At 44.3% G+C, this 16,524-nt stretch overlaps 1 protein-coding gene across 1 annotated transcript in view; it reads right to left on the minus strand.

Moving 5' to 3' along the window:
• AVL9 (AVL9 cell migration associated) overlaps positions 1–16,524 on the minus strand; it is a 1,171,768-nt gene that overhangs the window by 23,152 nt on the left and 1,132,092 nt on the right. Inside the window, exon 15 of the mRNA XM_044064846.1 lies at positions 14,684–14,772. Coding sequence (XP_043920781.1) covers positions 14,684–14,772 — 89 coding nt within the window. The remainder of the gene's footprint in view (positions 1–14,683; positions 14,773–16,524) is intronic.

Genomic DNA, 16,524 nt, shown 5'->3' on the forward strand with positions numbered 1-16,524 from the left:
CTCCGAGTAGCAGAGTCAACTGCTGTATAGTACAGTTGCGTACACCTACCATAAATGTAGATGTTCGAGTGTCTTCACTGTTGCAGTCATGACTGTAGGGTTCTCCCCTGCCGGCAGGCAGCCCTCGGTCGGCCAGAATCCCAAAGTCTGGGTCTGGCGTCGGCTGTTCAACCATGCTCCCTAACGTCAGAGCGCCAGGAGTACAAAGCTGACAGCCAACGCCATCTTCTCCAGTTTTTCTTGCCCCAGATGTCAGGAGTCCCAAAATGAAAAAGGTCCCATAACCTTTGCAAATACACCTCAGAAGAATGGTGAAAAAAGGAAATACACAAAAGTAAAAATAAGAGGGGACAGGAGGGAGGGGAAACCCAGACTGCAACAGTGAAGACACTCGAACATCTACATTTATGGTAGGTGTACACAACTGTACTATGTTCATCGTGTTTCACTGTTGCAGTCATGACTGTAGGGTAGAATCCCAAAGCTGAAAGAAAGGGAGGTGGTCATAAAGAGGAAGGGGTGGCTAAAAGGCCCTGCAAGACTGCAGAGGCAAAGCCTGCCCTAGACTTAGAGTAGAGAGGTAGATTGTAGTGCTTAGAAAATGTATGCACTGAACTCCAAGTTGCAGCTTCCAAAATGTCCTTGGTAGGAACTCCCCTGAGGAAGGCCGCAGAAGTGGCAGCAGCTCTGGTGGAATGAGTCCGTATACTCCCTGGGATTTGCTTTCCATGGTGAGAATAACAAAATCTGATTCCATGAGCAACCCATTTAGAAATGGTCTGTTTTGAAATGGCTTTACCTTGGGAACTTGAAGCATAAGAAACAAACAATTGTTCTGATTTTCTGATGTCCTTGGCTCTGTTCAGGTAAAAACGTAGCTGTCTGTGTACATTCAAGGAATGTAATATCCTTTCCCCTTTATTTTGAGGAGTGGGGAAAAAGGTTGGCAAGTGTATAGTTTGATTTAAAGCCACTTTGGAAACCACCTTAGGCATGAAGGTAGGATTAGTCCTCAAAGATACCCTGTCTTGATGAAAAATAATATAAGGTTCCACAGCCATAAGAGCTTGTAACTCTGAAACTCTCCTGGCAGAGGTTAGGGCTAACAGGATGGCTGTCTTCCAAGATAAAAACTTGATGTCAGAAGAGGCAGCAGGCTCAAAAGGAGGCAAGGTTAGTTTTTCCAAAACATAGTTGAGATCCCAAGCAGGAATAGGAGGAGATCTAGGAGGTCTTAAGTTCTTAGCTCCTCTGAGAAACTGTCGCATGAGCTGGTGGGAAAAGATGGGAGGGTCTGTATTATAATGAGCAGAAATAGCAGAGGCATGTATCTTAATGGAAGAGAAAGAGAGACCCTTATGTAAGAGATCTGTCAAGTAAAGTAAAATTAAAGTAAAGTAATGTTAGGAAGAAGAGGATCAGAATCCTGAGCCTGCATCCAGGAACAAAATCTTTTCCATTTTCCTGCATAAGATTTTCTAGTGCTAGGACGTCTGGCTTCTAAAATGACATCCATAACCTGCTTGGGCAGTAAAGAAGAAATCAAAGGCCCTGGATTAACCAGGCCACCAGGCTGAGAGTTCTGACATGAGAGTGTAGAACCTGACCCTGATGTTGGGACAGAAGGTTCGGAGACTGAGGTAAAACCCAAGGGGGCTCCAGGCATAGGTTTTTTAGAGTTGGATACCAAAACTGCCGAGACCAATTTGGAGCCAGCAAGATTATCATCTTGGGCTTGTCCTGTTTTATCTTCAATAAAACCCGTGGAAGAAGAGGAAGAGGTGGAAAGGCATATCCCGAGAGGTTCCTCCAACTGAATGACAGGGCGTCCACTTTCCAAGCTTCTCTGTGGAAAGTCCTGGTGCAAAAAGTCTAAGTTGATGATTGAGATGGGATGCAAAGAGATCTATGTGAGGACATCCCCAGACTGCTGTTATCATCCTGAATATTTTGGTGTCCAGCATCCACTCGTGTGGATCCGAAAGATTTCTGCTCAGACTGTCTGCCAGGAAGTTTTGTTTCCCTGGTAGAAACTGAGCTTGAAGATCCAGATTGCAAGATAGAGCTGTGTCCCATAGATCCATGGCTAGTCTGCAAAGGGGGTAGGAATGAGATCCCCCTTGCTTGTTTATGTACCACATAACTGTGGTGTTGTCTGTCCGTATTAACAGTTGTCCTGGTTGTAAAAGATTCCTGAAGGCCAATAGAGCTTTCTGAACGGCTAACATTTCCTTTAAATTGATATGTAGGTGCTTCTGATCCTTTGTCCAAAGGCCCTGCAAACAATTGCCCTGAAAATAGGCTCCCCAAGCATAATCTGAGGCATCCGTGGTTAGAATCTGAGAGGCAGGAGGCAGACGGAAGGGCTTCCCTTTGTTTAGAGCACATGCCCTGGACCACCAAAGAAATTCCTTTTGAAGGCAAGGAATGATGGAGATCAGTATGTCTAAACTGTGGCAATGCTGAGACCATACACTTTTTAGGTACCACTGTATTTTCCTCATGTGTAGTCTTGCATATGGTACGAGAAGGATGCAGGAGGCCATGTAACCCAAAGCCTGCAGGAATTTCCTTGTAGATAGATGAGTTAAAGTTGCCAAGGTTCTGAAAGTTGAAGCCTGCTGTAACTGTTTTTCAGATGTCAGAAATGCCATCTGGGTTGTAGTGTTTAGAAGTGCACCCAGAAAAGTTATCTGTTGTGATGGTGTCAAATTTGACTTTTTTGTGTTTACAGAGAATCCCAGGAACTTGAGGAGGTTCTGTACAAATTCTAGATGCTGGAGTAAGACATCCTTGCTGTCTGCCTGAATTAGACAATCGTCCAGATAAGGGTAAATTTGAATTCCCTTGAGTCTGCAGTAAGCTACTACTGGAGCCAGGCATTTGCTGAAGACCCTGGGCGCAGTAGATAATCCAGAGGGCAGCGCAGAAAATTGAAAGTGCCTCGATCCGGCTTTGAACCCGAGGTATTTTCTGCGATCCTGCCTGATGGGAATGTGTAAATATGCCTCCTTTAAATCCAAAGTTACCATCCATGCATTTCTGGACAGCATTGGAAGTAGCTGCTGTAGAGTAAGCATCTTGAATTTTGGAATCTCTAGAAAGGTGTTCAAAACCGACAGATCCAGAATGGGTCTCCATGAGTTTTGCTTCCTTGGGACTAGAAAGAGCCTTGAATAAAAACCTTTTCCCATCTCTGAAAGAGGAGCCAGTTCTATGGCATTCATAGCCAAAAGAGCTTCCACCTGGTTTAAGGCCTCCGTCCATTGATGTTTTGGAAGGTCTGGCCATCCGCTTGGCCTTGGCAAGGTATGAAAATGGAATTTGTAACCTCTTAAAACCACATCCAAAACCCATTTGTCTTGGGTTATTTGAGTCCAATTTTGATAAAAAAGAGAGAGTTTTCCTCCGAGAGGGGCTTCCAGGCAAGAAGTTCCTGTAGCCCCACAGAGGGAGTCATTGAGTTTGTTTCCTTTGAGATTGTGACCTGTCCTCTCCTCCCCTAGGGGTGGAAGCAGTCCACTGTCTTGGTCTATAAGCAGCTTGTGTTTGAGGCCTCCCTCTGGAACGTCTATATCTACCCCTCTGAGGCCTGTCTGAAGTGGGAAAGGACCAATTTTTGAAGGCCAATTCCTGCTAAATCTAGGAGGCTGTACTTGTAAGAAATCTTTAACTGTTTGCATGGATTTCGCCTTATCCTCCATCTTTTTAATCACCTCTTCAGCTTTTGATCCAAACAAAACATCATGCTGAACAGGAGCATCCAATAATTTAGCCTTTACCTGTTCAGGTAAATTTTGTTCCTTTAGCCATGCATGCCTTCTAATGACTGTGCCAGAGGCCGCAGCCCTACAAGAAGCCTCCAAGGCATCAAATCCACAGTGTAAACCATGCTTCCCAACCTGTTCAGTGGCATGCAATAAGTCATGTAATTCCTTATCATCTGCACAGGCAGAAATGGAAGTAAGCTTTTGTTTTAAGACAGACAATAGAAATTGCTGGTATTTAAACATATGAAACTAACAGTTTAAAGCCCTAATGGACAAAGTAGCAGAAGTGTACACCTTTTTGCCTCGTCTTTCTAAGGATCGAGAATCCTTTTCAGTAGGAAAAGGATTTTTGGCAGAAGCAGCCTTAACTCCCTTAGGACTCTGAGAAATGGTTTCAGGGTCAGCAGAAGGGTTCTTGTATAAAAACTGATGGGAATCAGGAACCCTGTAATATCTATCAGGCTTAACAGGAGCAGGAGGAAAAGAGACAGGGGTTAAGTTAGCCTCCGAAAAGGCATCATCCACAATATCCAAAACAGGAGGAATAGCCAGGGGTCTATGTTGGGGAAGAAGAAGAAATTCCCTCAGTCTTTTCTTGGATTCCGAATACTCCTGTCCTTCCCAGTGGAAATGTTCCCTCATTTCATGCAAAGTTTCCCCAAAAGAGAAATCCTCAGGGGGAGAAGCTGAAGGAATGGATTCTTCAGCATCAGAATCCCCATAAGGAGGGAAAGAAAATTCCTGATCAGAAGAAGAAACTGAGGAAACAGAAGCCTGATCAGAGGAATCATAAGAAACATCCTGCCTTGGCCATTTGTCTGGAGGGGGATGAGAACCCCTAATCATAGTAAGTAAATCCTCTGCCATCTTGAGTAACTATTTCTGTGACTTGGGAGCCGGTTCAGAAAAGGCCTGTATAGAAGTCTTTGGTTTTGAAGGAGTCTTTGCCTTTGTCTTTGGCTTTGCCTTTATTAGTAGCTGAGTAGGCCTGAAAACCCCTTCGGAAGCCGGTACCTGCACAGCGGCTCCGGACCCATCCGAAGGAGCATTGTCCGAAGGTCCTGCAACAGAAATATTTAAAGGCCTGGTTGGCTCCTCATGAGAGTCCGTTTCGGCCGTCAGTTCTGAAATGGCCGACGACAGGGGCTGCAAAAGCGCCTCACTGACGAAGGCCGAACCTGAAGCTGGCTCCGCTTGTGCGCTATCATCAGATTTGGACCTTGGAGGCCTGTCTTTATCCTTGTGACGTTTGTGAACTCCGGTAGCCGGGACCGTATCCGACGACATTTTGTAGTTAAAGCGCCTACTGAAGTAATGAAAAGCAAAATCGTACCTTCGCTTAATTGTACGTTGATTGAATCTAGCACAAAACCGACAACTAGCTACATCGTGGTCAGGGCCCAAGCAAGGAATACAGTAAGAATGAAAATCCTTATGAGGTATTTGCTTCCCACATGAAATACAATTATTAACTTTTTCTGACATCGGAGTGGAGCAAGAAATAAAGTTTCCCCAACGGGGTACTTAGCTTTGAGTGGAGAAGAAAGTCTTCGGACCAAAGTATATCAGTAAAATTCGTCAGGAGTCAGCCGACCGGCACGTGCAAACTGCTATCACCGCACGGCAAGAAAGACTGGAGAAGATGGCGTCGGCTGTCAGCTTTGTACTCCTGGCGCTCTGACGTCAGGGAGCATGGTTGAACAGCCGATGCCGGACCCAGACTTTGGGATTCTGGCCAACCAAGGGCTGCCTGCCGGCAGGGGAGAACCCTACAGTCATGAATGCAACAGTGAAACACGATGAACATCAATTGTTTCAGAGATCGGTTCCGAAACTCCTGTAACTGACTCTGACACCACCATAATGCTTTCCTTTCACTCCGAAGGCTGAGGAGTCAAAGAGGCAGATTTTGATTGTCTTGATTGTTTAGGAGGTGGCTCCGAGACACCAGCCAGTGCCAGAGAAGGCCTTTTTGAGGATTTTGATTTCCCAGACTTAGAGGAAGCCGAAGAGCTGGATAGTGCTTCCTCAAAGCATGGTTTCAACAGACCCTTGAGTATGAGTTTGTTCTTCCTCTCCTGTAAAATTCTAGGACAGAAAGCATGACAGAACAAACACGACTCCTGTAAGTGGATGGCCCCTAGGCAGTAGACACAGCTACTGTGGCCATCCATTAATGACATCTTTTGGGAGCATTTCATACACTTTTTGAACCCAGAGGGTTTATGCTCCTTACTTTCCTTAGACATATCTACACACACACACACACACACACACACACACACACACACACACACACACACACACACACACACACACACACACACACACACACACACACACACACACACACTCCAGTGAGATTGAAAGGAGAAAGAGAGAAAGGAAAGGAGGACTAGGTCCTCTAACTAAAATGGGCCTAGCCCTAAGAAGGAATTACACGAGGACTAGGTCCTCTAACTTAAATGGGCCTAGCCCAGTGTAGAGAAAGCTAGCTAAAGGAGAGCACGAGGACTAGGTCCTCTAACTTAAATGGGCCTAGACCAGTGTAGTGAAACTGGGTCTTCTAACTTAAACAGACTCAAAAGGAAAGCTCAAGCACACGAGAGAAACTGTAAATGACACTAACTTTCTATTCTTAAGAAACAGATAATAAACTTGCAATTAGTAACTTCACAAGCAGATCCCTGCCAAAAACAAACAATGTCCAAATAGCAGGACACTAACTGCTAACTTTGACCTAAAAAAGGTCAGAATAACAACCAAGACAACAGGAGCCCCTTTTGACTAAGAGCGGAAAACCGCCAAAAACTCTACCTAATCCAAATAATGCGCAACAGCGCCTAAACTTAACTGGCACACAGGATACCAATAAACAACTATAAAACTAAGTTGCACTCAAAAAAGGCAAGCAAAGCAACTGCCTGATATATTAGCAATACTAAATATACAATAATAAAGCATTAAACATGATACAATATGAAGAATTTTGAAAAAACTTAGCCAGAGCCAAGAGAAGCACAACCGAACTCGTCGACACAGCAAACGAGATCTGGGGAATGTACTGGTGCACCATGGCATATCTGCTTAGCCACGAGCCAACCAGAAGTCTTCCAGCTTGTAAATCGGCTGAGTTGGTGCCGAAGATCGGCTCCGAACCCATATGTAAAAGTGAAGGTGAGATCGGACTATCTAACATCATAAATTGAGGCTTTGACTAGTCCTTCTAACAGAGACAGTCCTACAGTATAATGATTTGTTTAACAAATAATTTAAAGGCTGAAGAAATGAGAGCCACTGGCAATTTTACGATGGCCAAATATGGCTAGTTCCATTATGTTTTTGAAGTGTCTAATAAAAAGAAGTTATGTACCTACCATAACGTTCCATGTTAGTTGTCCTTCATCTCGCCTTCCTTCTTGCTGGATGGGTTCAGAGCCAATCCTCGGCTCCGACTCGGCCACTTACTATAGCTCAAGAGCACTTTACTGGCTCGAGACTACCCCTTATACCAGAATGCCCAGCACCAGCTACCCAGATCTTGTTTGAGATAGCTCACACTAGACATAATTGTAGAAGATAATCCATTAATAAAACTGGATATACAGTTAATTGTCATGGTTTGGTTGAGAAGCAACTAATAACAAAAAACAAATTAGCCAGTGAAATCATTGAGAAACTCCTCTCAATCCTCGAGGAAGGGGGAAGAAGGAAGGCGAGATGAAGGACAACTAACATGGAACATTATGGTAGGTACATAACTTCTTTATGTTAAGTCGCCCAATCTCGCCTTCATTCTTGCTGGATGGGACAGCGTCCCTAGCACCTCAATCCTGGATAGCTCATTGGAACAGACTCTTCAGAACCGTGGAACCAAAGGAAGCTCTGCCCCAGGAGACCACGTCTACTTTGTAATGAGAAATGAATGTATGAGGATCTGCCCAAGCAGCTGCTGCACAAATTGAATCTATGAGCAGTCTAGATTGAAATGCTACCGAAGTAGCTACTGACCTGGTTGAATGACCTTTGGGTTTTGTTGGAAGATCTTTTTGTCGCAAGTGGTAGGTATGGACTATGGTGTCCGATAACCATTTTGTCAATGTTACTTTAGAAACTGGAAGGCCTTGTTTGTTGTTAGCAAATGAAAGGAACAACTGATCTGATTTTCTCATTTCTTTAGTTCTATGGAGATAGAAATGTAGTTGTCCATGCACATCCAATTGGTATAGTCTGTATTCTGCCTTGTTGGAATGATTAGGGAAAAACAGGGAGTTTAATGGATTGATTCAAATTGTGGTCTGAACAAACTTTAGGTAGAAAGGATGGGTTAGTTCTCAGGGAAACCCTGTCTTTGTGAAAAACTAGGTATGGAGGGCGAGCACATAGTGCATGAAGTTCTGAAACACATCTGGCAGAAGTAATAGCAACTAAGAAAAGAGTTTTCTAAGAGAGAAACTTCAAGGAACATGATGCTGCTGGTTCAAAGGGTGGCAGTATCAAGAAGGCAAGAACCAAACTGAGATCCCAAGATGGAAGTGGCTCTTTCACTGGGGGTCTAAGTAGAGCTGTACCTCTCATGAAGGCCTTAGAGAGTTTGTGAGACATTATGCTGGAGTTAGAAACTCCGACATGAAAATTTGAAATGGCAGCCAGTTGTACTCTGATGGTAGCAACTGCTGCACCAGCATGAAACAGTTCTGCAAGGAAATCCAAAATCTCGTGTACAACAGCTGTAAAAGGATCTAAATTCCTGGTTTCTGCCCAGTAAGAGAATCTTTTCCATTTGCTAGCATAGACTTTCCTTGTATTTGTCTGTGAGCTTGAGAGATTGGCGGGATTGGTGTAGCCCACCTGATTGATGAATCAAGAGGTCCGGTACTGGGTCCAGAATCCAAGGCTGGGCTAAAAGGTGGGGGTGAAGGAACGGAAACCAAATCTGTCGAGGCCAATAGGGGGCAAGGGGGATCATTTTGCAACCCAAAGATTTTGCTTTCTGAATGACTTTTGGAATTAAGGGGAAGGAGGGAAATGCATAAAAAGTCCCTGAGGCCAATCATGGACTAGAGCATCCCTGGGTGTCTGACCTGGAGGAGGAACAAGGGAGAAGTAGCTGCTGCATTTGTTGTTGGGGGGAGAGGCAAAGAGATCGCAGCAAGGTTGGCCCCATTTGTGGAAAATAAGATCCACAATTTCCTGTTTCAGAGACCACTTGTGAGGCATGAAGATAGCCTGCTGAGCCTGTCCGCTATTACGTTGGATGTCCCAGGGATATGCGTTGCTAACAGAAAATGTTGGAAGGAAATCCCCCATTGCCACAGTCTGAGGGGCTCTCGGCACAAGGGGTACGACCTGGTTCCGCCCTGTTTGTTGATGTACCAAAACCACTGACATATTGTCCGTCTGTATTGCATTAGTCCTGGCAGGGAGAGAGTCTTGAAGAGCTTGCAACACTAGGAGCACCGCTCTCATCTCCAGGACATTGATGTGCAAGTGGTACTCATGAGGTTGCCAAGTGCCTTGGACTGTCTTCCCTAGATAATGCCCCCCCATCCCATCAGGGATGTGTCCGTGGTCACTGCGGCGACCGGATGGGGTTCCATGAAAGGTCTGCCCTGAGAAACTAGTGGGGAGACCATCCACCAGGAAAGGTGTCTTTTGCAAGATTCCGTAATTAGCATAATGTGAGACATGGGTAATTCCTGGAAGGACCATTGTGTGAAAAGAAGCCACTGAAGGATTCTCATGTGAAAGCGTGCTAAGGGGACTAGAAGAATGGCTGCTGCCATGGACCCTAGAACTTGAAGAACATATTTGATTTGAATTATTTTGCTCCTCAGGAGAAGTGACACCTGTTTTCAAATAATGGAAACTCTTTCCTGAGGCAATTTTACAATCATTTTTCTTGTGTTTAGCTCTGCTCTTATGTATGTAATATATTGACAGGGCAACAAGGCAGATTTTTCTAAGTTTATTGTGATGCCTAGTTGAGCACAGGATGGGATGGTGTAATCTTGTGCTTCTATAAGTTGTTGCGTGGTGGTAGCAGTGAGGAGCCAGTCGTCCAGATAAGGAAACACCTGGAATCCTTGACATCTCAGGTGAGCCGTGACTACTGCTATGCATTTGGTGAACACCCTGGGGGCTGTGGTGAGACCAAAGGGCAGAACTCTGAATTGGTAATGACTGCCCCCTAGCCAGAAGCGTAGAAATCTCCTGGACTGTCTGTCCATTTTTATATGATAGTATGCATCCTGAAGATCTATAGAGCACATCCAATTGTCCTGACCCAGAAAAGGGAAAACAGACTGCAGTGTTACCATCCGGAACTTTTCTTTTTGTACAGATTTGTTTAACCTGCTGAGATCCAGAATTGGTCTCCAGTCCCCTGTCTTTTTGGGCACTAAAAAGAATCTTGTGTAAGTTCCGGATCCTACTTGGTCTGTGGGGACTTCCTGGATGGCTCTTTTTTCGAGCAATCTTGAAGCTTCTGTGACTGCCTGATCCCTTAGATGGGTGGAACATCTGAGATGGATTTTTTTGAAACAAAAGGGGGTTGATGAAAGGGAGTCTTGTAACCTCCGGATATAATGGCTTGTACCCATTTGTCTTTTGTAATATTTTGCCAGGCGGTTGGGTACAATGAAAGCCTCCTCCAGAGTTGAGCAGTCGGGCATCCCTTCAGGGATGTTGATAGTGTTTTAAGAGAACATATCTCTGTCACCCTGATTTTGCGGACCCCCTCTGCCATGAGGGCAGCGTCTGCCATTGTTATTATTTCCCCCTCTGCCCCTGAGGGAAAATTCACCATGTGCATCAGGCAAGGGTCCCTGGGATTTTCGAAACCACATCTTTCCACTCTTCTGACCTTTTGGGTATGGTCTGGTAGGAGTGGAAAAATGGACTCCGACATCAGAGAGCATCTTGCCTTCCTGCTGGCACCTGGTAAGCGTGTCTTTCACCTGAGGCCCACAGAGAGAGGAGTCATCAAAGGGGGTATTGGTGAAGGATGCTCTGAAAAGTTCCTCAAACTTACACAGGCACAGCCAAGAATGCCTCCTAAGAGCTACTCCTGTTCCTGCGGCTCTACTCGCTCCATCGGTTGCATATGAAATAAGCCTCATGGAGGAGTTGACTACTGAATTAAGATTTGCAAGCTGGGTAGCTACCTTAGCTGAAGCTCCCTCAGCTGTGGGATCTTGTAGGGTATCTCCAAGCTCTTTTAGGAAATCCCTCTGAAGCCTAGTAAAATGGGAAAGATAGTTCAGGGACCTAAGGGAGAAGGTCGCTGATGAAAACATTTGCTTTCCATATCTGTCCATCGTACGAGTCTTTATTCAGTGGATGGGCAGATGAGGAGGTTTCAGCTAACTCTCTCTTTGTGGCTGCTGCCACCACCCTGGCATCAACTGGGACACCTTTAGTTAAGAATTATTTGTCTTGGGGAGCTGTGATGAATTTATTGGGTCTCCTCGGGACAGGTTCCATGGAATCTGGAGCTGACCAAGCCTTTTGAGACACTACAGACATGAGTGGATCAAAAGGCGGAGACACCCAGGAGGTGGAAGGTCGGGAACCAAATGTGTCCAGGTATACAGACTCGTCCACGAAGGGGGCTAGGGAAGTCCAGCTATGCCTCTGCCTGAGAATCTCAAGGATGTCCAAAAAGGAAACATCTTCAGAGGGGGACCTTGGGGACGCCTCCAATTCATCCAGGTCTGTATCTGAGGTGACAGACTCAGGGGAGTCTAGGTGCTTCCTCTTGCACTTTTTCTTCTGGGGAGCCTGCTCAAAATGCTCTGGGGAGGCTTCCAAAGAAGAGGGTTCACCCAATGGGGTGATCTGGGGCATAGGTTCCCTACACTTTGGGGCTGGAGGAGGAGCAGAGGTTGTCACAGGCACTGAGGGTGATGGTGCCGATGGAACCGATAGTGGAGCCGTCTGTGGGGACAGCACTCTCCGCATGACCTCAAAAGCGTCATGGTGTCGACACAAGGAGAGCTCCAGCTCTGAAGAGACAGGAATACCACCCTGTGCCGAGGGCAATGGTTCCGAGGCCAATGTGGAAGCCGAGCTCAACTGAACTGACGCTCTGTGAGGGAGAACGGGGTCGGACAAGGGTCTGAAGCCACTTCCCCCCTCGGAGCCAACAAGAGAGCTTCAGCACCCAGATACCGTGATGGGAGGAAGAATCGAAGTAATCGGAGCCAATGTCAGAGCTGATGAGGATGTCATTGGAGCCGAAGGAACCACTATCGGAGCGTCCATGGACTCTGGCTCCGAACTAAGTATAGTTGGAGGAGGAATCGAAATCAAAGCAGACAGAGACGAAGCCTGTTGAGGTGGGCTCGAAAGCATTTTAGCAAGGGCCTGTGACTTAAGCAACCTACTGACCTCTCTCCACATCCTGATCCGATAACCTCGAGGATCAAGAGGAGTAGGAAGATGAGCGATGACTGGACTTGCTTTGAAGAAATGGTGATTGTGGCACTGAGCGAATCGGCTCCAAAGAAGGAGACCTAGCTCTTTTGTGGCTCCAAGATGGCTTTGAAGTAACAGTTGGAGCCAACAGAGAGGTAGTCTTGTCAGTGCCAGCTGGCACCGACACACTTGGTTTGTCAAGCTCACAGGTCAGTTCTGAACATGGAGCTGATGGTCTGATCCTGTTTTAATAATCCACGGAGGATAAGCTTGTTTTTCCACTCCTGCAGGACCCTTGGACTAAAGGCATGACAAATAACACAAGAGTCCTGCAGGTGCAGAGCCCCCAAGCAGTAAACACAACTAGTGTGCCCATATGTCAGAGACATCTTCTGACAGCATGAGTCACACTTTTTAAAACCAGAGGTTTTAACTTCCTTAGATATTTTAGTCAAGTCAAACCACAATAGAAAAAAAACTAAAAATTAATAAAGACCTTAAAGGACAGCCTCTAACTAAAATGGCTGTCCTTAAGGGGGGGAAGAACTCTCTAAGTTAAAACGAGTTCAAGGAATAACAGAAGGCCTAGCGACTAAGGGGCGACGGCCAACACAGCACAAAAGTAAAGCACAAGTACGAGATAAGGGGATCTACTGTAAAAGAAACTTACAAACTACTACCTTATATCAAATTTTAAGCACAATATTTGAGTTTAAAAGAGACAAAAAAATTATACTAAGCCTGAGCCAGTATTGATCGCAACCTCGCAGCTCAAGGGGCAAACGAAATCTGGGTAGCTGGCGCTGGGCATTCTGGGATAAGGGTAGCCTTGAGCCAGTAAGGAGCTCTTGAGCTATAGTAAGTGGCTGAGTCGGAGCCGAGGATCAGCTCCGAACCCATCCAGCAAGAACGAAGGCGAGATTGGACAACTTAACATCATGCCTTCTGAAAAGAAAGACTGCAAAGCCACCTCTTACCTGCCAGATGCTAGCACTAGTTTATTAACTTAATCAAACAGAGGATGCCTTGCAAATTTTATTGCTTCAGTACTGTTTCTTGCATTCTCTCTCGCTCTCTCATGCACACACTCACTCCCTCTCTCTCCCTATAAATATATATAAACATGGGTGCAAAACCTTACATCAAATTGGCTTCACATTGCCGGTCAAAAAGCTGCTGGTACAGTGGACTGAAAATCAGCTGATCGAAATTTACCAGCTTTTTCACATAGAGATAGTAGTACACTGGGGACTGGGGTATATGCCCTTTCCCTACTGCAATGTGATCTTGGAGTTAGTATATATAATTAGCAGACAGTGTGGGAGGTGCAAGGGGCTTGCACCTCTGTAAAAAAAATTTTTTTTTCAATCCTTTGTGGATCGATGTTTATGTTTTTGACGGAAAGAAGTCAATCATTGTTGGATTAACTAGTTTTTGTTTCAATGGAAAGTTATGTTTTTAGATATATACATATATACACACACACACACACACATACACACACACACACACACACACACATTCTATCTATATTTACATAGGTATATGGTTGTCCTGTATATGATTGAATGTTCTCAATGTTGTGATTGCAAACTTCAAACAAACAGAACACCAAACACCTTAAATATCGATGTTACAAAAAATTGAGAAAGGAAAATTTCTTCTCCTGATCTTCACACTAAAATACCCCAAAACACCTCCCCCAAATTCACCTGAAAGTAGCAGTGTTACTGGAAGTTTTTACTAAGGTAAGGTGTAGGGTTAGAATTGGGGGAAGGGGCAGTATTATGGTTAGCACCCATTACTAAGGTGCATGCATTCTTTTCTGATGTCAAGAATGTAATGTAATGCAATACAAAGTGCCTTCTCACAATGAAAGTAAAGAAGAGATAGTGGAAAGATATCAGCCTCTGCTAATGTCTGAATCTGAGCTTTGTATAAGCTAAGGAGGCACACATGTGAAAAAAGTATAAAATGTATAAAAGCAATACCTGTAATAATTAGGGTACACCAAAGCAGGAAGGATCATGATGCAGTCAGATGCCATTAACACTAACACACATAGACATGTAATGGTGGATGAGCACCCTGGCTGGAGAATGATAGTCTTGTTAAACATTAAATGCAAGAAATGGCTTTCAAAATTAAGGCAGTGTATCAGGCAAACAGGATGGCAAGACTGGGGAAATTACTTATAAACATAAATGTATGCACACACACACACACACACACACACACACACACACACACACACACACACACACACACACACACACACACACACGTGTGTACACATCTAGTGTGCAGTAAGAAAAAAAGATTTTATGATGTAAATGTAGTGTGACAATTTAATAGGAATGGTGAGTGCAGTCCAATAATGGTATGCAGTATTATCCTGTGAAGCCTGTATTATTAGATCCATAAAAAGTATATTTCCCAGCTCATCTACACAAATACAGGTAACTAACGTCTTTTACCATCTGAGGTGCACTTACCTACTGCCTTTCCAGTCTGTACCACATTCCGACTAGTGGTCATCACAGCACTTCCAAACTTCTTGCCTCGCTCACTGTTCTGTACAGAGCTAAAGGGTAAATAATAAGCATTAAAAAGTATGTTGGCACTCAGTTTAAGTGTCTGAGTTCACAGAACATCAATATTTCATTAACTCCTTCCATTTTTTCATAACAACCTAAAGGATCAAGGCCATTCAGCAAGAAGTATTTGAAACATAAATCTCTCCCACGCAAAAACTTTTAATGGATAATTTTAAAAAGGATAATAAAATGTTATAATGGGTATAACAATCTAGGGAATAAGATACATGTATTTCACTCAATATATTACTTTGAACTACTGGGAAAATTGTTTTTGTTACTAGGCTTAAAAATAAAGTATGAGATCAAACAAAATGCAAAACATGCTCAACTGATTTTCCAAACTAGCATCATGCATGTGACACTGCTGATTTCTCCAATCAATTTTTTAGAAGATCCATGCATTAGGTGGCACTAAAAAAAAAGTACAGTCATGTCACACTTACCATAATTTAGATGCTCGAGTAGATTTATTTATTTGACATGTGGACAGGGTTAGTCTGACTGAGCAAAAGCCCTTTTTCAGTGGAGACCCGGGGAGAAAAGCTCCATAAGTAGTACAAACATATAAAATAGCAAACTCTAAAGATGCAGTATGATATAGAAGTGAATTACATAATAATGAAGTACATTATTTCACATCAGACATTATATACAAACTTATACCAATGAATCACTGTAGTACTGATGCTTGGATATTCCTGCCAAGCAGAAGCCCATGACTGGCCCAATTTCCAGAGTCTTTACATCATCCTTAACTGCCGGACATTTGAGGACTGACATCTGGACATCGGGATATAAGAAGGTCATCTTTTGGCACCACCTTCAGGTCTTTCTAAGCTGTGTACAAGCAGGCTGATGCCCAAGGGCAGCATATCCTCCCCAGATGTCTGGGCTAGCTAGGATAGTAATACACATCCTAAGGAGGTGAGGGTGTGATGAAGGATCTAACTGCAGGAATTTCCTCAATCCCTTACACCCAAGCAAGGGGGAAAGGAAAGGATCAGCAGACAGAGGGGTTGGAGGGTGGGAGCTTATACTGCAACAGTAATTTACTCGAACATCTATAATTAATGTAAGTGTGACACAACTGTATTATGTTCTTCACAGTCAATGTTGCAGTATTGATTCTTGGGAGGCATCTCAAAGGTAAGGGAAGGGTGATAGGAGATACTGGTGGGCCTTACGAAATAAAGGTTTGCAGGATGGCCATTGCAAACCCTGCTCTAGCTTTAGAGGCGATGTCTAAATGGTAGTGTTTTGTACGAGTGTGCAGTGAGTTCCAGGAGGCAGCTGCTAGGATGGCCTGTGTAATGACTCCTTTTAGGAAGGCAGTGATAGCTGCCCTGTGCCTGGTGGAATGGGCTTTGACATGACCAGGAAGAGGTTTTCCATGGTGAGTGTAACAGAACCTAATGCAACTGGCTATCCATTTGAATATGGTTTGTTTAGACATAGGTTTGCCCTTTTTCCCCTCTGTGAAAGCAACCAACAGCTGCTCTGCTCTATTTGGGGTTTTTGTTCTAAGTAGTACTCAATTTGTCTGTGCACATCCATGGAATGAAGGATTTGCTCTGTTGTCTGAGTCTCTGAGTGACTGGAAAGAAAACTGGCAGGTGGATAGCCTGGTTCAGAGAAAGATCTGATCCTACCTTAGCCATGAAAGACAGATTGGTTCCGAGAATTACCTTATTCCTGTCAAAGACTCTGAAAGGCTCTTTTCACAATAAGTAAGATGG

This window comes from Protopterus annectens, chromosome 3.part0 (genome assembly GCF_019279795.1).
Source record: "Protopterus annectens isolate FY-2018-M chromosome 3.part0, PAN1.0, whole genome shotgun sequence".
NCBI lineage: Eukaryota > Metazoa > Chordata > Ceratodontiformes > Protopteridae > Protopterus > Protopterus annectens.